The sequence below is a fragment of the Camelus ferus genome, chromosome 35 (genome assembly GCF_009834535.1).
Source record: "Camelus ferus isolate YT-003-E chromosome 35, BCGSAC_Cfer_1.0, whole genome shotgun sequence".
In the NCBI taxonomy this organism is placed as follows: domain Eukaryota; kingdom Metazoa; phylum Chordata; class Mammalia; order Artiodactyla; family Camelidae; genus Camelus; species Camelus ferus.
The window spans coordinates 13,352,861-13,378,203 of record NC_045730.1 but is presented as its reverse complement, the minus strand read 5'-3'; the positions used below and the strand labels follow the sequence as shown (position 1 = coordinate 13,378,203).

The window sequence follows — 25,343 nt, the reverse complement described above, 5'->3', positions numbered from 1 at the left end:
GGTTATTAATAAGAGGGTTATTTTAGAAATTGCCTTAATTTTAGAAATAAGTTTTGCCATAATTAAATATGCGTATTTACATCTCAGAAGTTCTCAAGCACCAATGCAATTCAGAAGCCAAAGAATTTTTAAATCTGCAATGATCTTAATGACAAAATGTAGCAAAATAAATTATTCCTGATTAGCCAAAATAAAAAATTCCTATCACAGTCAATTTTGTTGGATCTCTAACAAAAATATTTTTAGGGATGTTATGCCTTGATGTACATGCCAGGCGCTTTACAGGTTTCCCCTATCTTTAAAGGTTATTATGGATTTACAAGCCCTAACATTAGAAACACTTAGGAAAAGACTTAAAGTAAACAATAAAAAAGTTTCTTTAAAAAATTAAGACAATGATAGTAGTTTTTAAACAAGAAGCTATTGCCTCCAAAGTCATCTTTAATTTAACACATGAATCCAATCATGAAGAAACATTAAACATACTCATACTGACAGACATTCGACAAATTAACTGGCCTATAATTTTCAAAAGTATCGAGGTTAGGTAAAACCAAGCAAAGACTGAGGAACTGTCCCAGACGGAAGAAGACTAAGGAGACAGGATAACTAAATGCTCTGAACTGTATCCTTTTCCTATAAAGCTGCTGAACAATGGGCAGATTTAAATAGAACTTGACAATTAACCAGCAGCAATGTCTCAGTGTTAAGCACCTGATTTTGATCACATCATAGTTACACAGTAGCATGTACTTGTGTCTAGAAAATACACACCAAAGTATTTGGGGGTGAAACGGCACCGTAACAGCAAGTTATTCTCAAACGGTTCAAAACAAAAAAGTTCTCTGTCCTGTACTTGCAATTTTTCCATGAGTTTAAAAAAAAAACTACCCCCCAAAAAATACTTTAAGTCATCTTTACTACTTAGTCATAAAAATGAGAATCAGACTTTTTTTAAGCTCACTGATTCAGTAATCAATGAGCTAGTAATTTAGTGATCAATGTTCCATTAATCTAGAGGAACACAACCAAATAAGATTTCTCTAAAAAAAAAAACGTACAGTGATTTTTTTTTATCAACTGAAATTAAAAGAGGACGGCCCCATTCAAAACTGACCAATTCTAATGGCTCTGAAGTCTCTGCAATGAGCTTCTTTGAAGAGATTCTGTGACCTTCCACTGTAACTCCCTTCCCTTTTACTTGCTGAATAAATGGGTGCACACACGCCAGGTACCAGGACTACAGCAATGATCACAGCAGAACCCTACGGAGGGCAGACACTGTATAGGACAAATTATGTCATTCTGATAACAAATGCTATGAAAGCAAAGTATAGGATGCTATAAAAAAGAGAATTCGAATAATATGTGCGCAGGTGGGAGGCAGGACAGAAAGGAGCATTAGGGAAAACCCACCTTTTAATAGAATTTTATAAAATTTAGGGTGGGAGTTAGCCAGGTGAAACATGCCTATAACAATGTGAGCCAGGACACTGACATGCAGAGAGATATATCCTCCCCGGAACTTAGAAGTCCAGGATGGGTTAGAAGTAAGAGGTAAGGCTAAAAATAAAAGCAGGTGCCAGGCCATTAAAGAGCCTTAAGTGCTGTTGAAAAGATTTTAAGATATTTTTCCTTGCCGGCACTGATTTTCAAACTTTTTTGCTGTTCAATCCTAATTTCAAGTCAACTCTTACACAGAATCTCAGTGAACAAAAGCAGCGCTGTCTGAAGTGGAAAGAGGGCGCTTTAGAACCTCACCAACCGAGCCTCCTGCTTCCCTAAGTCAGGGCGAAGGCGGGGGGGTGGGGGTGGGGGCAGTATCAGAACCAACACACGGAGGGCTCTATTAGCCAGACTTCCACTCAGAAACCGATGAAACAGTCCAATTTAAGAAGTTCCAAGAGCACTTATAACACAGAGGAACTAAACACAAAGGAATGGTGAGGGAAAGGGGAACAGAAAGGAAGGTAAGAACTAGTGGCAGTGGTAGGAACAGCACCCCTAAATCTAAAAGGACAAGGACAGGAGGGATTGTCAGAACTGGGAAGAGACAGTCACATAGAAAAGGCCACCTGGAGGGGAATAACGACTTGCCTTGGGATACAGCCAGCCCACACGGAAGAAATCATGTAGAAAACCACGGAAATAAGTATTCTGAGCTCGTCTTCCTCACTGCCTACGACCTGCCCATGGCCACACTGGCTGCACTCTGTCTCAAGCCAGAAGTCACAGATGCCCACTGACATAATCTGCACAGTAAGCCTCCCAGGCAAAGACCAGGGCGGAGACAGCAGATCAGGAGGATCAAACAAGTTATCTCATGTAGGAGTAGGAGCAGGCACAGAAGTACTAGGAAAGATCAAACCTAGCCTTCTGGAACCAAGGACAAGGTTTCCATGAGGCAAGACGAGGCCTAAAAAACGAGCAGGAGTTACCCAGGCAGAGGAACTCGGGAAGACAGACACTGCGAGCAATGACATTACAGAGGCTGGCACACTAAACGAGTGAGGAGGTTTGAAGCAGGGTGTGGAGGGAGGGAAAGGAATGACGCTAGAGAGCGAAGGGGAGACAAGATCATGCTGGTGTCAGTAACACGAAGGCAAGGTTTAAGGACTGACATACTGTCCTCTGATAGAGGTGGGTGTGCATTTTTAATAAAGGTAAAAGGCACAGAGACTTTCTTTTTAATGGTAAAAGTCAATTCTCGCTCCTATTTGCTGACCAGCTCCTGCCTGGTTCTCACCAGCACTGCAAGGCAGAGTAAGAGTGAGAAGAATCAAACCCTGATAATTACAGCTTCTAATCCACTTCAGCATTTTTTTTAAATTTAATTCTCACGCTTGGACTTTTTCAGAGAACAGATAGGCAAAAATATTTTCAGTGACCACATTAAGTACTCTGTTTAAGATTCTGAACCAAATCATTGATAATTCAAAATTTACACTAGGGTACATTCATTTTTCTTGGAAATGGAGAACTTTCTAAAAACAACACTGATACCTCTGCCATATTCCCAAAGGACTACAGACTTTCTAAAGTGCCACACTGATAATTTAAAGACTTGAGGATCTACTCCTTGCCATACTCTATGGGAGACACTAGGGACATGGTGATGAACCAACCTCATACCAGTGAGGTTCCTGTCATCCTTAAACTTACCTCTAACAGAAGGAGGAAGCATTATATAAGTAAACATACAAATAAACACAATCACAAATTTCTCACGTGTGACAAACAAAAACAAGACCAAGATAAAGAAAAAAATACTTGTAGATTTAGAACAAAGACATCATTTCTGCTTTTTGCAAAAGCAACATCCGTGGAGTAGGAGGAGATAAAACCAAAGCACAATGGATTGAGGCATACGTATGTTTCGAGGAAGAAGTTGCTACAAGTTCACAGATTCAAGAACTTACACTGTGAACTGTCAAGAGAAAAGAAGTAATATCTCAAAGGGTATGTATGTTAAAGGAAGGTTTTTTTTTTAAGATGGGAAAAAAACAAAATATGCTTTATGCTGACTAGAAGGGGGAATGCAAGAGGGGGTGAATATAAGAGAAAGAATGGATGGTCAGCTATGATGACTAATAATGCCAACATCTTACATCCCTGGGTTAGGCTAAATGCTTTACATGCAATTCTTTATTTCATCTCTAGGGTCAGCACAATTGTCCCAACTGTGTACATGAGAAAACTAAACTCAAACAAGTTAGGTAACCTGAACAAATCACATGCTGGCAGAACTGGGACTCAAACCCAGGTCTCTGTGACTTCAAAGCAGACCATACAGCGCTGATCTCATTTTTTTCTTGAGGGGGACGTAACTGGGTTTGTTGTTGTTGCTTAGAGGAAGTACTGGGATTGAACCCAGTACCTTGTGCATGTTAAGCTTGCACACTCTGCCACTGAGCTATAATGCTCTTCCCCACAAAAATACTTTTCAAACCAACTCTTAAGCACCAGTTACTACATACTGAGGACACAGAGATGAGGAGGAGCTCGGGTTGCGCAATCGGTCAGCACATGGTCCTTATGGAGATGAATAAAACATGGCCTTTACCTTTACAGAGAGAGCAAGGGGGAGACAGACATGTACCTCACGTCACTAATAAAAGCAGGAACAAGTAGGACGGCACAGTGCAAAGACTCAGTAACTCTACCCTGGGCTAATCAGTGAGGACTTCAGATGGTGCTTGTGTTAAGCAGAACAGAGACGGAACAAGTTAATTCCAAGTAAGACAAACAGATTACGGAAAAGCAAAGAGGAACAAAATTGCATGCCGTGTTTGGAACACTTCAAGAAGTTAAGCGTAGCAGGAATGTGATGAGAGCTGGAAGAAACCAGACCAAGGGGCCTTTTAGGCCATGCTAAGATGTCTGAAGTTTAAATCACAGGAAGTGAAATACCATTTCCAGGCTCTGTAACAAGATTAGGCAACTGTAAAGACTCAGAAACTGATTAGGGGGTTCCAGCTGCACCGGGTGAATGGCTTACAGACAACCCAAAGATCAGAAGATCTGGAGAGAGACATCCAAACCAGCTACTTACAATCAGACTAGAAGAAAGGAGGTTCCAAAGCTCCTTTCTTAGAAAAGAGCCCTTATTCTAAGTGAGATGAGAGCAATCCCTTGTCATACTATTTGTTAATGAGGACAGAACTAAAAAATGGTTTAACCTAAACTTTGTGATCAACAGGGAGGGGTTTGGAGGCTTGCTCCCTCAATACTGCAGACTATTTGAGGCAGAACGTGGGCTTGGGTGATTCATTTCTCCAGAAACATATTGAACAGAGGCAAGATGGCCTGTTGTTTGCCTTGAAAGTAAAGAACAGAGTCTCCAATATCCAAAGGATACTCTTTCCTTTGCTTCAGAGCTTAATCACATCAGTCTGCCATCTGATGATGCTGAAAGAAGACTGATTCTCTCTTGTTCTGTTAAGCACGGTGCTCTGATTCAGGAGCTGTATGTGTATTTCCCACCAAGCAGATGTGAGCAGCACAGAAAAAGCAAAAGGACCTGTCTACCCCACTAACGCATCACAAGCCATCCTTTTAGCCTCGTCAAGGAAACCAAATCAAAGGGAAATGAACTGTAATTCAGAACTTCACATTTACTTTTCAGAATTAACTTCCAGGTACATTCCTTATTCCTACATCCTCATCACCCTGAACAAGCCATCGCGTCTCTGTCTAATGCCATTTCCTCCAGCTTGAGTGCACCTGCACCCCAAGTCAAGATGATACATGCACAGGCTCCCTTCAAACCCCAACTTAAATGTCACTCCTTCAACACCGCCCAAACTATATGCCCCCTTCAAATGTTTAGTAAATACTTCCATGTATTGTACTTAATAGCATACACATCAACCCCTCTTAAATGAAAACTGTAACACTCACTAAATGCTTAGTATCTGGTGGGTTTCGTGCTAGGTTCTAGAAGTTTAGAAACTGAATAAGAATATAATCTTCTGCCTTTCAAAAACTCCCCAACTACAATAAAAACCAATGCAACCTAGTAAATGTAGCCTGTCATGTGCTTCAAGTGCTAAGGGACTGTGGGTGACATCCATGCATGCTGTGAGACTAGCTCACCTGATCTTCATTTCATCCTCCCCACCCTCACCCCAGGAGCACCTTCCTGAAGCAACTAAAAAGCTAAAAACACCCTTTTCTTCTCAGAGCTAGGCTTCCAGATACAGTTTCTCATCTGTCAAAGAAACACACTTTCCTGGGATATGGAAATTGAGAGTGAGATAGAGATCTCTTCCTACCCCTTTTTTTTTTATTACTTTCTGTTGGCAAACAAGTCAAGAAATGAGATTTTTTTTTTTTGAAGTGGAGCTTCTATCCACTCTCTAACGGTTCGGATGTTGAGGAGCAACTGCCGTGCAAGCAACAGCTGGACTCCACATCTCAAAGCCCAGTCAGCAGCTGCGTGAGGGTCAGGAGGCAGCACGGAAGCAGATTTCCAAGTTTGGTTTGAAATCCCCAAATCAAGTTCTTCAACTCAGTGATTCCATTGATGGCACCATCAGAGGTTACAGCTTCCCTAGTGTGTCAGTTCTTACAGTGCTGGGGGTTATTCATGGAGACCTAATTTCCGCTTAAAACACCTAGAGTGGTTTCTGTTTCCTGGACCTTGATTCGTTCATGCTAAACAAGTAATGACTTGCAGGGAGGAAGCACACCAACAAGGAGGGGAAGTACAAGAGACCAGCAAACTGCCAAGTGTAGCTTAGGATACAGAAGAAAAAATACTGAAGAATGAAACTAGAATCAGTCTTTTGAAATTCCCTTTAGCCATAAAAAGTTTCAAATCCCTGAATTCAGGCTTGGTCAAACAAAGAAATAGTCATTTGTCCAACATGTACATCACCTAAGGGTTGATCTGGCAAATACCCAAGTAAATTTGATCTTCAGTTTTGGTCACTTTTGCCCATTTCTTCATAGGTCTAATAATTACATACACCCTGTACGTGGTAAACGATATCTGATAGAAACTCTAAATCCTGCTGTAGTCCTCAGAAAAGTGTTGTGTAAACTTAGCTGAACTTAAACTCCAAACTGTCTCCTCTAAGAGGGTAGCAGCTGAAATCTCTGTTCACTTCTCTGAGCCTTGGCTGGCATTTTTGCAGTTTGCTCCACACGTGCGTAGTTCAGGGCCAGACTGTGATATGGGCAAACTCTTACTACAAAACTGGGGGGCTCCCTCTCTCAGGTCTCTTTCCTCTGATTTCTAGTTGTTGTCACCATGAGCTCTGCCCCCTGGTTCATCAAGCAGGGTGCAGTTTTCAATCTGAGTTTTACTTTCCTAACATGATGTCAACTGGCTATAAAACAGCAAACCCATCAGGGTTGGCAGTGGGAGTAGAATGGGGATCTGACTTGCCACTGGCATCTGAGGTCAAGGCAGTGTTGACTCCAGGGGCTTAGTGTCAGAACAGTACTGCGGTATACCAGTTGGCATCAGAACACCAGCCCTTCGTGGAACTTTTTCATCATTTCTTATAATAGCTAACTTCTATATGCTGAGGATACAGAAGGAACGAAGCCATAAATTTGCAGAATCTGCATCATCATGCAGTCTGCACAAGTCCTATTCCTCACAATTCCTAGCTCATTCAGAAAACATCAGCAAATCAACCTGCAGAAAAATTACCTTAAAAAAAAAAGCTACCTACCGTTAAGTAGTTGGAGAAACCAGTATCAAACCCCAAGAACATTTTTCAAATTCTTTGAAATAACTGTCTAACACTATCTGAGGGCTCAGCAAACTTCTTCTGGACAGAGTCAGAGAGTAACAATTTTAGGCTTTGTAGGCCAAATGATCTCTGTCGTTAACTACTCAACTATGTCACTGTAGTGGTGAAAGTAGCCATAGCAATATGTAAACAAAGGAACACTGCTATGTTCCAATAAAACTTTATTTACAAGAATGGGGGAAGGGCTGTATTCAGCCTACATGGATCAGTTTACTGATCCCTGCACTAGATTATTTAAATAAACATAAATCATTTAGTCATCTGATGGCATGCATCTCTAGTACCACACCAAAAACTAATAACTGTCTCTTAGAAACAAGGTAAGTACATTTTCTTTAAAAAAAGTTAATATACATATATTTTAATGATACAAATCATATTAACATAAATATAGCTAACACACACGCACACATACATACATAAAAGGGTGGAAGGAGAGAGGACCAAAGCTTTATCACAAATCTTTGTTACATTTTAGAGTATTTTTATTTAACCTCAAAATTTTCAGATAATGCATAATACATATCAAAATTCAAAAATTGCCTCAACCAACATAAAAGCTCACATTAAGTACCAGGTACTATGCTAGGTGCTCTAAGAGTCCATGGCAGAATACAAAATGTTTATCCACATAGGAATTGAGAGAATTTTATTTTAGATAATAGTAAGATAAAGTCTACTGCCAAAACAAGGTTTAGCCCCTTAACTCCCTCAAATAAACATGTATGTGCTCTGTAGCATGCACTTACAGAGAATAATCTGTACCCCATCTTACTACACCTTTACTATAGCTTGCTCCTCTCTAAATTCACCTTGTTAATAACTATAATTAAAGCAAGAATGCTTCATTAATCTGAGTTAATAAAGGTGTCCTCCCTCCAAAAAGGAGGTGAGGAAATTTGCCCTAAATCATTTGATTGTTGGGCCTTAATCTTTACAAGAAAAACAATGGAAAGTTAGCAACTGTTTAGGTTGGATATCAGTTTTTTGGGGGGTGGGGGGGTAATTAGTTTATTTCTTCATGGAGGTACTGGGGATTGAACCCAGGATCTTGTGCGGGCTGAGCATAGTACCCTACCACTGAGCTATACCCTACCCCCCGTCAGATATCAGTCTTAATAAAGTTGAAGATGAAAAATACTATTTTGTTAGGAAAGTTGAGAAATTTTTCATGTTTTCCTCATGATTTTAAGGATATTATACAATTTCATAATACCCTTTAAAAATATTTTTAAATCATGAAAATGACAAGAACCAGCTTCTACAGATTCCCAGTCATACCGCATTTAGAACTACTTTCTTATAGCATGTCAGTTTCCTAATCCGCTGCAACAAATTACTAGAAGCTTAGTGACTTAAAACAATAGAAAGTTTTTCTACTACAGTTCTGGAGGCCAGAAGTCCAAACTGAGTTTTACAGGACTAAATCAAGGTGTTGAAAGGACCATGCTCCTTTAGAAGGTTTCAGGGGAGAGTGTTTCCCTTGCTTCTCCAAGCTTCTTCCATTGGAATACTGAATAGGGCAGTTAATAGATTTTTCTCACGGTAAATCAGCCAATCAAGTGAGAGCTACTGAATGTTCCTAGCCATGGGGTACTAAACATACCGTGCTTTCTCATTTTAAGTAACACCCAACAATCTGTATTATATCCTTCTACCATTTCTTCCCAGATTCTGATGAATAGTTTATATCCGTAAGAGCCAACAAAAAGTATAAAAGTGATAGCGCTAAAGGTGGACATAATGGTGCTTAATTAGTTTGCTAGGGCTGTATAGTGTGACACTAAGCTTTTGATTCCTGAGGTATCTATTTCAAAGACATCCATCTCAAATAAACATATTGCCAGCTGAGCTACTAGCAAAACAAAACAACTAAATATGGAACCAGGTCACACCCACTCATGAAGTTTCCCCTTTAGAAAGCCCTGAGTAACCCAGATAACTGACTGCTTGAATGAACCTGCTCTTCCCTTCCTGCGCCCCAGTTTCCACTCTTATGCTTTCAATTCCCCAATAAAGAGTAAACCCACAAAATCCTAGACACCACACCAGCGTATACTTATAAAGGCAGAGCCCCAGGTCCATGCTCGCCCCCTTTCTCCCTACCAGTGGCCTTGCTGTGTGGCCCTTGGCCATGCCAGGTATAACAGGAACTTCTGTGAGTAACAAGTCTTGCTCTTCTAAGCTCCCTGATGGCTTTGCAGAGGTGGTCCTGAATCATAATAAGAACCATGAGGATAGATCCAGCCATAAAACGGCCTATTGGGGGGGGGGGGGGGCGAGGAGGAATGAGGAAGGGGATGGAATGTCTGTGGGACTTGCTATGAGTAAACACGGGAAGGGCAAGTGCATCAGGCATTCCTAGCCAAGAAAGCACAACAGGCTGCCGTAACAAAGTAGTACAGACTAGGAGTTTGAAACATCAGAAATTTCTTTTCTCGTAATTCTGGAGCCTAGGAGCCCAAGATTAACTCCAAGATCAACACGTCGACAGGGCTGGTTTCTTCGTAGGCACTTTCTCTCTGGTTGTAAAGGTCTTCTTCTCTAGGTCTTCCTTCTGTGTGTCTCTGTCCTAATCTCCTCTTACAAAGACACCAGTCATATTGGATTAGGGCCCACCTAATGACCTTGTCCTAACTTACTTACCTCTTTAAAGACCCAACCTCCAGATAGTTACATTCTAAGGTAATGGAGGTTAGGATTTCAATGTATGAATTCTAGGGTAAAGCAACTCAGACCACAACAAGCGCCAAAGAAGAGTAACATGCCTCATCTTGAAATATCTTTAAGAAACTAAAATAAATATCAAAAGGCCATTAGGAATTAGCCATTAGAAATCCCTTGATATTACAGGTAAGAGTACCAAAAATATCACAAAAGTCAGTAAGAATGGACCAAGAATTATGTAACAAAAAGTCAGAAGAAACTATAGATGGAGATGTAATACAAATCTGGAATTTTTTTTTAAATGGAAGTATGATGGCTGGTATATTACATTGGGACTACATACTATAGAGATTAAATTATGGTAACTCCATAATGCAACAGTTTCTCCAACTGTGATCTAAAGACTCTTGGGGTCCCCAAGATTCTGCCTTTTCTAACTGTGTATCTGTGTGAAGCCAAACTTCCTTCACATACTTCAACCAAAACAACAAACCACAAAATACTGAATGCAAAAATAGATGAGAATCCAGCTTTTTCTTATTTATTTTTATTTTATTAACAAGACATTAAAAAGATTTGTGGAGATGACACAAACAGATAGAAAGATACACTATGTTCTTGGATTAGAAGAATCAATATTGTTAACATGACCATACTACCCAAGGCAACCTATACCAGGGAACCTTCCTACACTGTTGGTAGGAATGTAAATCAGTGCAGTCACTGTGGAGAACAGTATGGAGGTTCCTTAAAAAACTAAAAATAGAACAACCATATGATCCAGCAATCCCACTCATGGGCATATATCCGGAGAAAATTCTACTTTGAAAACATACATGTTCATAGCAGCACTACTTGCAATAGCCAAGACGTGGAAGTAACTTAAATGTCCATTGACAGATGAATGGATAAAGATGTGGTATATATATGCCCAACGGAACAGTACTCAGCAATAAAAAAAAACCAATAATGCCATTTGCAGCAACATGAATGATCTAGAGATTATCATACTAAATGAAGTAAGTCAGAGAAACCAAGTATCGTATATCAATTACATATGGAGTCTTAAAAAGTGATGCAAATGAACTTGTTTACAGAGTAGAAACAGACTCACAGATGTGGAGGGCAAACTTGTTGCTGCCAAGGGGGGAGGCAGGACAGTTCGGAATTTGGGATTAACAGATATACACTGCTATGTATAGGATGGACAGACAACAGGGATCTACTGTGTAGCACAGGGAACTGTATTCAGTATCTTGTAATAACCTATAATGGGAAAAAAATCTGAAAAGAATATATATATATACACACACATATAAAACTGAACTGCTTTGCTGTATACCTGAAATATTATAAATCAGCAATACTTCAATAAAAAATTAAAACAAAGATAGATTAAAAAAATAAAAAAGATTTATGGAAATCTTAAAACAACACCATGCACAATTTTCTTTGAATGAGTTATTTTTCATTAAAATGTTATTTGTGTTAACAAGTAAGGGCTTATTGTTAAGTGAGTTAAATATTTTTAACTTACCAGTAAAAATATTAAACTATTTTTAATTTAACACTTTATTATTTTCTGATATGATAAACACTAAAAGAACTGCCAACAACATAAACCAAAGCCCTTCTGGAGCCTCAATAATTTAAGATGTTAATGAAGTCTAAGAGCAAAACGTTTGAGAATTCAGAGCATTTAATTCAGTGAGCACTTCCATTGCGGGAACCCATTCTATCACCCCAGCACCAACTAAATCTGCCTACTTACCCAAACTTAGGTTTACCCAGGATTTAAAAAACAGTCTTTTCATAGTGATAAGAGTCAATTCATCAACAGGACATTGCAAGCCTAAGCACTTCTGCACCTAATAACTCAGCGTCAAAATACACGAAACAAAAAAGGATAAAAACGCAAGAAATAGACTAACTCAAAATTACAGTTGGAGATTACTTTCCTCAATAACTAATAAAACAAGTAGCCAGGAAATCAGTAAGGATATAGAAAAATTAAACAATATTATCAATCAACTTTTAACTAACGAGATTTATAGAACATTCCACCCAAGTGTAACAAAAAACATGGAAAAAACACATTCTTCTCAAGTGCATACCAAACATTTACCAAGACAGACTATATACTGGGTTATAACACAATTCTTAATAAATTTTAAAGGACTGAAATCATATAAAGAATATTTTCTGACTACCAGGGAATTAAATTAGAAATCAAAAGCAGAAAAGGCCTTTGGAAAAAAAATCTTGAAATATTTGTAAAGTAAATGACACATTTCCAAAAAACCCTTGGACCAGAGAAGAAATTGAAAAGCAGAATCAGAAATTATTTTGAGCTAAATGAAACAAAAGCACAACATATCTAAATTTGTAAGATACAGATAACACACTATTTCAAGGCAAATTTATAGACCTAAAACATTTATATTAGAAAAGACAAAGGCTCTCAGTGACCTCAGCTTTTACCTTAATAAAGTATAAAATAAGAATAAATTAATCCCGGGTAAGGGGGGAAAAAAAAGAAATAATTGAGATCAGAATGAAAATAATGCAACAGAACAAAAATCAATTCCATACACACTTTTCCATAAAACTGAAGAGCAGGAAATACTGTCTAACATATTTTATAAGACCAGCATTACACCAAAACCAGACAAAGACATTATGAGAAAGAAAAACTACAAACCCCTAACTCTCAGGAGGAAAGAAGCAAAAGTTCTTAACAAAATCTTAGCAAATTAAGTCTAATAATCTATGAGATGGATAATACATCACAGTCAAGTAGAGTTTATCCCAGGAAAGCAAGGCCAATTTTAACATTCCAAAACAACATGCAATTCACCATATTAACAGACAAAAAAAATTTATTTATCTATATATAAAATCATTTTAACAGATGCACAAAAAAGTGACAAAATCCATCGTCCATTCCTCATAAGAAGTCAGCAAACTAGCAATAGAAGGCAACTTCCTCAACCTCATAGAAGAGTTATTTCTGAAAAAACTACAGACTATAATCATGCTTAATAGTAAAAGACAGAATGTTTTCCACTAACATAGGAACACAACAATGTCCAATTTTACTCCTCCTGTTCCACATTGTCTAAAAGCTTCTAACTAGTGCAGTATGGCCAAAAAAAGACAAAAAAAAGAAAAAGAAAGAAAAGAATTAAAAGTAAAATTATCTTTATTTTACAGACAACATGATCTTCTAAGTAGAAAATCCAATGGAATCTATACAACAGCTACTGTAACATTAAGTGACTTTAATAAGGATACAAAATCACTACATAAATATCAAGTATACTTCTGTAGATTCATACAGCCCTGGTGGGAATGTAAAATGGTATAATTATTTTGGAAAACAATTTGGCTCGAAACTCGGCTATAAAGTTAAACAGACATCTAGCATGTGGCATATCCATTTCACTCAGAGGTATTTAATTTACCCAAGAGAAATAAAAACATATGACTATATAAAAATATGTATGCAAATGTTCACAGAAGTTTTATTTGTAATAGGCAAAACCTGAAAACAAGACAGATGTCCATCAACATGTGAATGGATCGACAAAATGTGGAAAACTGGAAGAATACTCAGCAACAAAAAGGAGTGAACTATTTTTACACACGTTTGTGTTGAATCCCAAAATAATTATGCTGAGTGAAAGAAGCCAGACAAAAAAATAGTACATACCATATGACTCCATTTCTACAAAATTCTAGAAAACGTAAACTAACGCATAGTGACAGAAAGCGGAAAGATGGGATAACAAAGGAGTACAAAGAAATTTTGGGGGGTGTTCCTCGTCTTGAATGCATTGATAGTCTTGTGGGTAAACATGTGTACCAAAATTTATAAAATTGTATGCTTTAATTATGTGCAATTTATTTTACTTCAAAATAAGGTCTTAAAAGAAGAGCAGGATAAGTGCTTATGGTTGCACAACCATGTGACTATTCTTAATGCCAATGAACTATACACTTAAAAATGGCTTAAATGGTCAATTTCATGTTATGTATATTTTACCACAAAAAAAAAAATCAAAAAAAAAAAAAAGGAAGAGTAGGTTTACTCAACTCAAAGCTGAAGCTAAAAGTGATAATGACTAGTCAGTCAGAAAGACGATGGGTAAGGAATCCATATTTCCAGGCTATCTACTATGCTGTCAGTTAATTAAATGTGAATTTAAAGCTTTTTACAAGCTGTTACCTGTGAGATATGATTGATGGAAGACTCCATTCTCCGAAGCTGAGAGGCTTGGATGTCCAGCAACTGGAGTACATTGTTGGCCAATGCATTTATTTGATAAGCAACACTAGCTAAGGACTGGGTTGTGTAGGCTTTGGTCTCTTCTAAAGCTTTTCTCTTGTCTGTAGCCTGAAATAAGAACAAAAACAACCAATATTTATTTAGGTTAACATTCATTAACATTCTATAGAAAGGCAGGGCTACATTTTTTAATAGAAAAACCCAACTGAATCAAAAAATTTATCAAACTAATCTGATGAACCACAAAGGCATGTGTCCCAGGTCCTACTGCTCACTCTGCCTGCACCGACTTCCCCATGTGCCCCCTCAAGGCATTCTGTGTACCTCCTCCAGGACCTGTGAATAATAAACTTCTCTATTTCATTTTCTCTTGCAGTCTTTTGTTGCAACTTGTGCACACCATCCATGACACCCCAGGGCTCTACTTAACAACTGTTAATTTAACAAAAAAATCACAATATCCACTAGTCCAATGATATGGATTATATTCATTCTACCTTATATTCCTGTTTACATTAATCACCATCAGAAATCCAACCCCTCTGTTAACCACTATGACCAAGCTTCTCATCTCCACAAAAACTACTGTGAATCTTACGATCCCATCCTTTACTCACCCATTCTCCCAAACTCCAGTACACAACTCAGAATGAGATAGTAAGAAATGCTCAGACACAAAGTTCAAAATAAAATTCAAAGACAAGTGGTATGGTGGATGGAGGGGGCAGGATGCAGAGTGGCCAGCAACTTGCATCACAATTAATATATAATCTAAAAATAAAGAAAAAAGGCCAAGAAGAGATAGAAATAACGGAACAGAAATCTAACAGTTCACAAAAAAGCAATGCAACCACTCTTAACTATTTTTTAAAATATTCAACCTCGCTCATTATAGAAAAGAAATGCAGATGCAAACTAAGATGAGATACTATTTCTCACCTATCCATCTGGCAAAAATCCAAAAGTAGGACAAGGTATTCTGCAAAGTTGTGGGGAAAGACTCTCTGATACACTGCTGGTGATATCCAGCAAAATTACACATGGACTTATTTCTGTCCCAGTAGCCTCACTTTCAGGAATCTATCGCAAAGAATCACTGACAAAATATGTATGTAATTATGCATTACAGCACTATTGGCAATAGTAAACGACTAAAAACAACTGACATAACCATCAGTAGGGTTCTGGCTGAGTAAACTGATCTCCAAACAGTTGAGTACTATACTGCTGTAAGAAGGAATATCATAAAAGGGATATTGTTATTTTTATTGGGGGAGGAATTAGTTTTATTTATTTATACTGTATTTATTTTTTAATGGGGTACTGGGAATTGAACCCAGGACCTCTCATATGCTGAGTACACACTCTACCACTGAGCTACCCACCCTCCCTCCTGAGGGGTATTGTTATTAATACTACACTCCATCTCCAGAATACTGAAAAGGTGGAAATAAATAAGATAGAAAAAAGTATTTACAGAATGCTACTAATATTTAAGGACTGGGGAAAGATACAAAAATATATGCTTTTTTTTAAAAAAGGATAAACCACAACATCTTTAAAAAATAATTACATATGAGGTTGAGGGTAAATAGGTTGGCGAGAACACGGATAGGATTCTTTAAACATACCTTGTTTTTAAGACTTGTTTTTGGAATTATATAAATAACTTACACAATTATGAAATAAAATGAAATTTTAAAAAGGAACTCTGCAAAATTAAATATAAAGTTAATCAAATGAGCCTAATTGTGCATCCAATTAGTGGCTTAACCAGAGAGGAAATAACCTAGAAGTGGCTTCAAAGCACAGTCATTTGATTGTATATTCTTAATGAGGTTTAATCCTTAGGACAAAAACAATTGAAAGAGGAAAAAAAATACTGAAACTGTTTTCAGTCATTTTATTGCTGATGGTAGCTTCAGAATTATTATCCCAAGACTGTTGTTTGTATAGTGTGGCATAAAGCAAGTCATTAATAATGTCATTGAGAACAGATTTCTGGCATGGTTCAATAAAGATTCTGATGTAAGAAGAACGACATTAAGAAAAACCTGTACTTCTGGATTTAAACTGAAAGCATTAGTTTGAACCTAATTTGAATTTTATCATATGATATTATATATCAGTATCTTAGCTCCATCCAACAAAGAGGCCTAAATGTAAAATATGGTGACTGTAGTTGCTAACACTGTACTGCATAATTGAAATCTGCTAAAAGGGAGAACTTTAAAAAAAAAGATCTATGTGAAGTGATGAATGTATTAACTAACTAGTCTAGGGTATAGATTTAAACTTTATTTCCCAGCTTCCCTAAGAGCATGGTCATATAGCTCAGTATTGCCAATGGAATGATAGCAGAAATAGGTGCCATTTCCAGGCCTAGACACAAAAAGCTCCCGTGCATGTTCCGATGCAATGGTTAAAGCAAAATATAGCCCTACCAAAAAAATAAAGTTGTATTTAACAGAAAATATTTTACACTGCTTCCATTTTAAAATTAAATTTAAAATAATTAAAATTTTAAAATTCACTTTCTCAAACTAGCCATAAAGTGTTCAAGAGTCACATGCACATTGTGGCTACCTTCCTGGAGAGTGCAGTTCTAGTCACAGTTAATTTCCTCGTAGGTCATGAATTTAAAAGTTAAATCCACATAAGAATCACTGGTGTCACTTATTTCAGGTTTGTAAGCTTAGTATCCAATAGTTGGTCTCCTTCATTCTTTGATGCTTTTATTGTAAAACTACCAAACAGCCTTAGTATGTTCCAAAGGATCACTTTGGATTATAAACTAGAAGTCAAATAGCCAGCATTTCTCCAAGGAGCTACAACAGACCTTGTGAATCAATGACAGCAGTCTTCTTGAAAAAGTCTTCAATACTCTTAACTAATCATTATAGGTACTGACATGTGATACGTAACCCATTTGCCATCCCTGTCTTATATGCCACCGATGAAGTTTGCTTAAAATGGAAATAAACATATTCAGCTTTAAAAGAAAAACTTGTTTAAAAGAGCTAAACTCAAAATAAACAATGTAGCCAAGAACTAAACAGGAAATTCCTTAGATAACTGAATTTTCTGAACAGTCCCATATATAAAGCTAGCTCTCTTCTTCCTCCCGTTTCCACCTGTGGAAACCAGGCGTTACTGAGTTAGGATCTGCTGGCTGGAGTAAAGAACCTTTTCAAGGAATACCTACGCCTATTAAGTCCTTTTCTTGCCCCTCAAGGTGACTACACAGGCAAATTAATCTCATTTTTCACTGCCTAAGGTGGAAATTACTAGCTACAAGCACTCTCTCTCATACCTATACATTTATCTTTAGCCACACTACCTCTTTCTCTTTTGTTTTTTTTGAGGGGGGGTAATTAGGTTTATTTATTTCTTTATTTTTAGAAGAGGTACTGGGGATTGCACTGAGGACCTGTGCACACTAAGCATGCACTCTACCACTTGAGCTATACCCTCTCTCTCCTCTCCCTCATTCTCAACCTTTACCTATTACCACAAGAAGAATATTTCTTCCTCTATTACATGTAATTACTTGAACCCCAAAAGAGACAGAACAACCTTGTCATGACTATGCTTAAAAAGTAATACCCAGTAACTCTATTTAAAAATAAATAAAACCTAATTACCCTGCTCAAAAAGACAAAACAAAACTTTTAAGTAATGCATTCTAAACGAAAAGAAATACTTTATGGTTTAATTTTTGCCTGTTTTTTAACCAAAAAAAAAAAAAAGAGACAGAGAGAATATAAATTTTAAAGTATTTAATGTATCACAGTCCTATCATTCAAATAGACCATATTAACATTTTAGTGTATTTTCTTCAAGTCTCTTCTGTATACATGCATACAAGAATGTAAAAATGAACACATAGTCTGTAGTTATGTATCCTGCTTTTTTCATAATGTTTCATGGGCATCTCCCCATGTGCTATTCTTCCCTAGCATCTTTTTCAAAACATAGTTCTCAGTAACTTCATGATTATGGCAGTAATTATTAGTTGCCTACTCTCATTTTAATTCCTCTAATATTAAAACCTTGATTTTCATCAGCACATCAATGTATTGGGCCCTGTTAAAAAACAAGTTCAAATCCAACTCCTTCTAAATAACCAAACAAGAGGTAGCATTTAGTAGTTGTAGGAATTCCACGGAAAACATGTACAGAGAATTATAAATATCTCCTTCTGTGCCTCTGAGTAGTAGAGTCTAGTATATATAAAAGTAGAAAGAATAATATAACCCAATGTATCTGTCCCTCAACTTCAATAAACGTCACATTTAGTTTTCTAAAGTCACATTTTATTTGGTTTTATGTTTGCAAAGTTTTATATCTGACATATATTAAAAATTAAGTGTCATTAATTTTAAGTGAAATCAGAACCCTTTTCTTAGAAAATATCTTAAAAATAAAGCATCTATTTTAACAGATATTCTTATATGAAATAAATACCAAAACACCAATAGTCACTCTGCTCTAGCTCCACCTTAAATCTGTTTTCCTCAAACACTAGTACTATTGATTTATTAAAAGCACTAAGTTTGTTTATTTTACAAGGCTAATAAAACTAATCGCTTTCTCCCAACTCTTCTCTGTGACATTTTAGCTGCATGAGTTCCGAATACTAAGCTACAAGCTAACTTTAAGAGCACCATTTCTAAGTCAGGACCCTACTTTATCAAAAGATGTCCTACATAGAAAACACAGCCTATACCTAGCACATATCCTGTAGTATTGGCCTGTTTAGTAACATTTCAGAAAAACAGCATGACTTAAAATGTTCTCTTTCTTACTCATCTTGAACCCTTGCTTAAGTCTGACAAGAGGACTGAAAATAATTTGCTTTCTTTGAGGAACAATAATTTCTCTGTGTCCTCACTGCAAGTGGTTTAATGATTCTGCTTAAGTAACAAAATAGGAGTCTCTTGTGCATTAAAAAAGTTTTCTGCCATCTTGCTTCTATGTCTTTGCCTTTCCTCCCACTCTTTCTAGAAACATTAACACATCATATTCTTTTTTAACAACCTTTAACTTAACTCTAATCCCAACTTCCCAGAAACTTTTCCAAAGTCACTATTTTTCCCACAGAATATTTCAAATGTTTAAATAAGGTTTTTCCAATTATATATATAGTGGAAGAAATTTCATGATAATCCACTAAAAAATAACCTACGCCTACCAAAAAATACCATATTTCAATGACTCCAACAAACCAACTGTCAGATACACTGTTTTTATGTATCACTCAGGAAAAAAATCTGCCAACTCAATTATGTCAGGATGGTTTCTTCTGAAGAACTTTTATTTTATACTTCCAGAAAATGCTCTTTGGGATTTATTTAAATGGTGAACTTCATATGCCACTCTTAATCATAGAGTAATACCTGCTATAGAGTTCATTTTCAAATTATCCGACTTACAAAACAAACCCCTTACACCTTTTATTGTGTATGTTCTTGACAGTTATGTCTATTCAGTTTCCTTAAATCAGAGCATCCCCTCCCAACCCCTGACCTTTTTTTTCTTTCAAAACATACAACATTTTTTTTTTTAAAACTCCAGGCTAATTGTCTTATAGGAAGTCCTTCAACCTTAAATCTGTCCAACTGTTTCCTCAAGATGTGATGCAGATTAAATACAGGCTGGAATACTACATAAGTGATGTTGTGAACCGCCCACTGCAAGTGATCCATCTTTTAAAATAAGGTTCCATCATTATTTCCAGGCTGTTCTCCCTATGCTCTCGATACCAATTCTGCAAACTTTGATGCTGGAGTTATCTTAATTTTTTAAGATAATTTTAATGTTATCTTAATTTTTTTATCAAAAAAAATTTTTTTTCAAGACAAAACCCAAGACTCTCTTCTTTCCTCAAAAGGTCCTTAAGTGGTCTGTTGACAAGGTACAATAATCCAGTTATACTAACAGCAAAATCATCCAAATTCACTCAAGTGGGAACAATGACAACTGCTGCCTGGCTGGTAGCTTTTTAAGGACAACATTAATTGTAAAATGCACCCAGTTACAGACATGTTTAAACATGGGGGCGAGGAGAAGGTTTCTTAGAAATTGATAAAATACACTATGTAAGGAACACTTCTTGGTTTAAGGACTTTTTTTTAAAAGAAGTGTGTTAATGGGAAGGATTTAAAATGTCAACTTTTAATGTAACGGAAGAGTTTTACAGACAAAACATCTACTTTGGGAAGGGATAAATTTAGGAGTTTGAGATTTACAAATGTTAGCCACTATATTAAAAAAACAGATTTTTAAGTTTGTTTTGTAAAGCACAGGGAACTATGTTCAGTATCTTGTAATAACCTCTAATGGAAAAAAATATGAATGTATATGCATGACTGGCACACTGTGCTGTACAACAGAAACTGACACATTGTAATTACTGTACTTCAATTTTTTAAAAAAGCTACTTTGCTGAAGGCCACCTATGGGTTTGGTTGGTCTGAGAATTGAGAAACTTTCCAGGAGGAATCCATCATCACTCCATGGAGAGGGATGGGAAGACTAGGAAAAAACAGTACACAGGCCAGTTCCAGGCTGGAGTCTTGGGTATGCAAACACTCAATGCTAACTAACTAACACGGAAAGGATCTATTTATCTCCAACAAAATTCCCATTCCAATAAAAGCAAAAATAAATAAATAAAAAAGAAACCCTACCAGGTTATGGCAAATACCCAGCAAAAAGAATAAATTTTTTGCACAACAATTCAGACTGAAACCTGGTCACTGTAAGCTTTAGCACAGCTCCTCCCCACCACCTCCCACTTAAGCAACTGCTAACAGGCCTATGAGCCCTTTCATCCCCAGCAAATCCAGGGGAAATCTCTGCTGCCTCCTGTGTCACATAGCTTTGATGGACAGGGATGGGAGCTACCTTCTGTAATTGAAGAGCTAACATGAAACAATCAACGGGTAGTATACGTATTAAATAACACTCCAAATTCAACTCTCACTCAGAGTATGTTTTTAAACCTTCACAGGTCAATTTATATCTCCAGGCATTTCCTAGATAATTAAGTTCTGAAATTTTAGGTTTTACCCTACTTATAGCCGAAGTCAATGACACTTATCCCTGACTAATCCCTTTACCATCCTGTACCATATTGCAAGCCTTATATTTTTAAAAAAGTCTTCATGCAAAACCTGCAAAAACCCAATTTTAGGAAGAACAACTACATTTAAACACAGAATTAGTTAAATGTATTATTATTGACAGAATATATTCCATAAGTCCAAGACACTGGCTTCCTTCCATCAGCTCTTTCCATATTAACTAATTATTTTCTCATATAATTTTATTTCTTCTTAAAAGGAATAAAACCAAAAGAGCCATGATGATCAAGAGTGTAGCCTGGGCAAGCACTTTCACATTCAGCTGAAGAGTGCAATCAGACCATGTGTATCCCAGTTCTCTCAAATGTATACATTCTTCACTTCCAGGAATTTACCCAAAAGAAATAAAAGGTCAATGCAAAGAAACTCTGTGTTCAAGGATGTCCACATCTTTGTTTATACAGCAAAACAAACAAACAAACAAACAAACACCACCTAGAAACCATCTAAATGGCCCTTTTAACTGATGGTTAAAATATTCATATATTAGAATACCATGCAGTGAATAAATGTGATCTAGGTATACAAGGAAAATGCATGAAGTCGTAATTCAAACTGGGAAGCAGAGCCACTATGAGTTACAGAATAAGAAAGCACAGAATTTTACCTTACACAATTACAGGAGTAGCTGGGAAAGTTGTGAAGGTCTTGGAGGGAAGTGAGAGGATCAGAGTCATCAGTCAGTCTATTTGAGAAGCTTAACACATTCCCCTGCAGAAACGGGACTGCAAAGGAAAGGCTCATGGGGAGATGTGGGAGCTGTGCTGGGGGAAGCTGTAGGTCTCCCACCAGCTGAGTGGGCCTGATGCCGCTGTTGACCAAATTATCAGCAACCAAGAAAAAGACCTAGATGCAGAGCAAGGGAGACCATGGTGAAGGTGGAACTCACCAACACCTCTGCATCTCCCACTGCATCTAACCACAGAATCCTTCAGAAGTTAGTGATTGTTGCTTACCCAAATCCTCTTTTGGCCAATTTTAACCCACTAACACACAGGGAAGGAACCGTAATATAACTATGAGATACACAGGTCCAGGCTTAAGTAAACTGATATAATACAAACCACCACAGCACCCTCTGACAATATGGTACACACCTCATTAATCATGTTCAACTTCTGAAAAAAAACAACAGCAAAATCTTGCTTCGTCTAACATGATGCCAACTAACCCTCGTAAAACCAAAAAGATGCCACTGCCCTAAAAGAGAATACAAAGTCTACTTTCTCTTTGAGTAATGTTCATTCCTTTCCTAGTTGAGTTGAACTTCCAATTTGAGATCCTGTTAACTTAAGTACTGAAATACAAGGTTAACCACTATTAACACATCTTGAGTTGAATACAGAAGAATGGGGGAGGGGCCATGGAGAATATACACAAATATTAAGATACAGAACAAATATTCATAACTAATAGGATTTTCATTTTATCACTGGTCATAAGTTCATAGCTGGTATTTACCACTTCCTTCTCCTATTATCCAGTACATATTCCATTTGCCTCATCTCATCTGGTTGTTGTTCCTTGCCTGGTGGGTTGACTCAGACTTTCTCTGCCATTAGCAGCCCTACCTGTATTGGGTTGTTTTAGTTTTCAATTAACTTTTTCATCATAGGACACAGGTATGGTAAGAGGCACTCCAGAGGATATCCTGCACTCCAGACATACTCTTCTTTACCCGCAATGTGTAGTAGCAACCCAATTTCCACTTGAGTGTCGAGATCAATCACACCAATCAATACAGTAATCACCTGCTTGCCTGTTACTTCACCAGCATGAGGAAGCCAGTGGCCAGGTGCTCAACTTCCAGTCTAACAGAACCAATACTGCATTCCCCAGTAAAAGCATTCCTCTCTTTAGAACTAAGAACTCTAAACCAGCAAACCTCGGAGTTGAGGATAAAAAAGAAAAACTTTTGCTAGTGGATCATTAGGGATAAGTGAGAAGACGTCATTCCATTTCCATCTCTTGATTCCCTAATGGGTGAATACTGGCTACCAAGAGAAACACCACCACACACCGGCGGCTGATTCAGAGAATGGACTACATCTTTGAGAACATTACCCCAGCACTGCAAAGAATTGCCACCAACTGGTGCAGTCAGTCTTCAAAAGGATATTCTACTGTTATATCAATTCAGCTGCCTCAGGGTAATGGGGAACATGGTGAGGCCAGGAATCCCATGAACATGAGCCCAAGGCCATAATTCACTTGCTGTGAAATGAACTGCCTGGTCAGAAGTGATATGAAATACCAAGACATAATTAAGGCATTCTGCAAGTCACAAATAGTTTTGGCAGAAACAATGCAGGGAGGGAAAGCAAATCCATACCCAGAGGAAGCAGTTATTTCAGGGAGAACAAAGTGTTGTCCTCTCCCTTATGGAAGTAGTCCAATGCAAACCATCTGCTACCAGACACCTGGCTGGGCCCTCCAGAGGAATGGTGCCATGGGGTCAGTGGTGGCTCCCTGCTATTGGCAAGGTGGTCACTGAGCAGTAGCAATAGCTAGGCTGGTTGTGGTGAGTGGAAACCCCTATTTCTGAGCATACGCACAACCTCCATGTCTGCCGCCATGTGTCTTTTTCATAAGCCTGCCGGGCAAGGGGAGAGTTGGATGGGCGGGGAAAGAGACTGAAATTCAGAGGTGACTTCTTGTCCACCCGATTACTAAGATCCTTCTCTGCTGAGGTTGTTCTTTGATGGGCATTCACAATGAACAGAAGTATTACTCTGTGTCCATTCAGAGGCCTATCTACATATCTATTCCCCATACTTCCAATTATGGGTTCTTTCCAAGCCCATAATCAATTAGCCAAACGATTAGCTACTGCTGTGAATTACACTGAATCCACATCTTTAACTATCTCTCTTTCAAGACAAATGATCAATTAGGTGCACTGATCAAAGATCTACCAGTAGGTTGCAACCAGGATTTACTGTATAGCACAGGAAACTTTATTCAGTATCTTATAATAAACTATAATGGAAAATAATCGGAAAACACACTTATATATAACTGAATCATCTTGCTGTACACCTGAAACTGATACAATACTATAAATCAACTATACGCCAAGAAATTTAAAAAGAGCTACCACTGGGAGAAGTCCCCTTCACCACTGCCCTTCTGGGTCACTGCTGAGTGTGGCTACAGCACTATAGATGTCCATCTTCAGGTGGTACCAGCAATATTAATGTGGAACCGCCTGTAAACTAGACCTAAGATATTTCTTTCTCAGTCAACTGGGACTACTCATGAGGCAATAGGTATGGGTTGAGAGTGAAGAAGCAAAGAAACAGGAGTAAGACCCACAAGAAAAGGTGTATAAAATATTCAGTAATGAAAGTAGGCTATAAAATGATTTTCTATCTTTTTTTAAAGAAATGTGTATGCATGTATTGTGTGCATATAAACAAGAAAGGGTTTAAAAGGAAATATATGTTAGGGGTGAGGGTGTAGCTCAAGCGGTAGCGTGCATGCTTAGCATGCACAAGGTCCTGGGTTCAATTCCCAGCAACTCCTCTAAAAACAAATAAGTAAACCTAATTACCTCCCCCTGCCAAAAAAAAAAAACAAAACCCAAAAAAAAAAATATATATGTTGGCATGCATGGAGTGGTCATCTCTGGGTGACTTTTGTTTAATATTCTCTATATTTCTCTGTATCCAATTTTTTTCAATAATCATTACTCCAATAATCAGAAAAAAAAGATTTTTTTTTACTAAGAGAATTCTCTTGATATAATCTTAATGGGAATAAAACAACATATATCTGTGTATACAGCGTGAACTAATTTTCTTTGGTATAATTCAATACCTATACAGACTAACTCAGGAGATATGTCAGCATGTTAACAGTTAGAGTATATAAAATTTGTGTTTTCATCCCTATCCTTCTGTGACATTTCCAAATGTTCTCCGATAACCATGTAACATTTTTACTGCAACCATCTTGCAGACACCAGGAGACTAA

General features: G+C 37.4%; 1 protein-coding gene across 12 annotated transcripts in view; it reads right to left on the bottom strand.

The window, feature by feature from the left end:
• The window catches only part of ABI1 (abl interactor 1), a 101,144-nt gene that overhangs the window by 47,055 nt on the left and 28,746 nt on the right, over positions 1 to 25,343 (bottom strand). For all 12 annotated transcript variants that reach the window (XM_032473715.1, XM_032473717.1, XM_032473718.1 and 9 more), the window contains exon 2: positions 14,161 to 14,328. In XM_032473715.1, the coding sequence (XP_032329606.1) occupies positions 14,161 to 14,328 (168 nt within the window). The remainder of the gene's footprint in view (positions 1 to 14,160; positions 14,329 to 25,343) is intronic.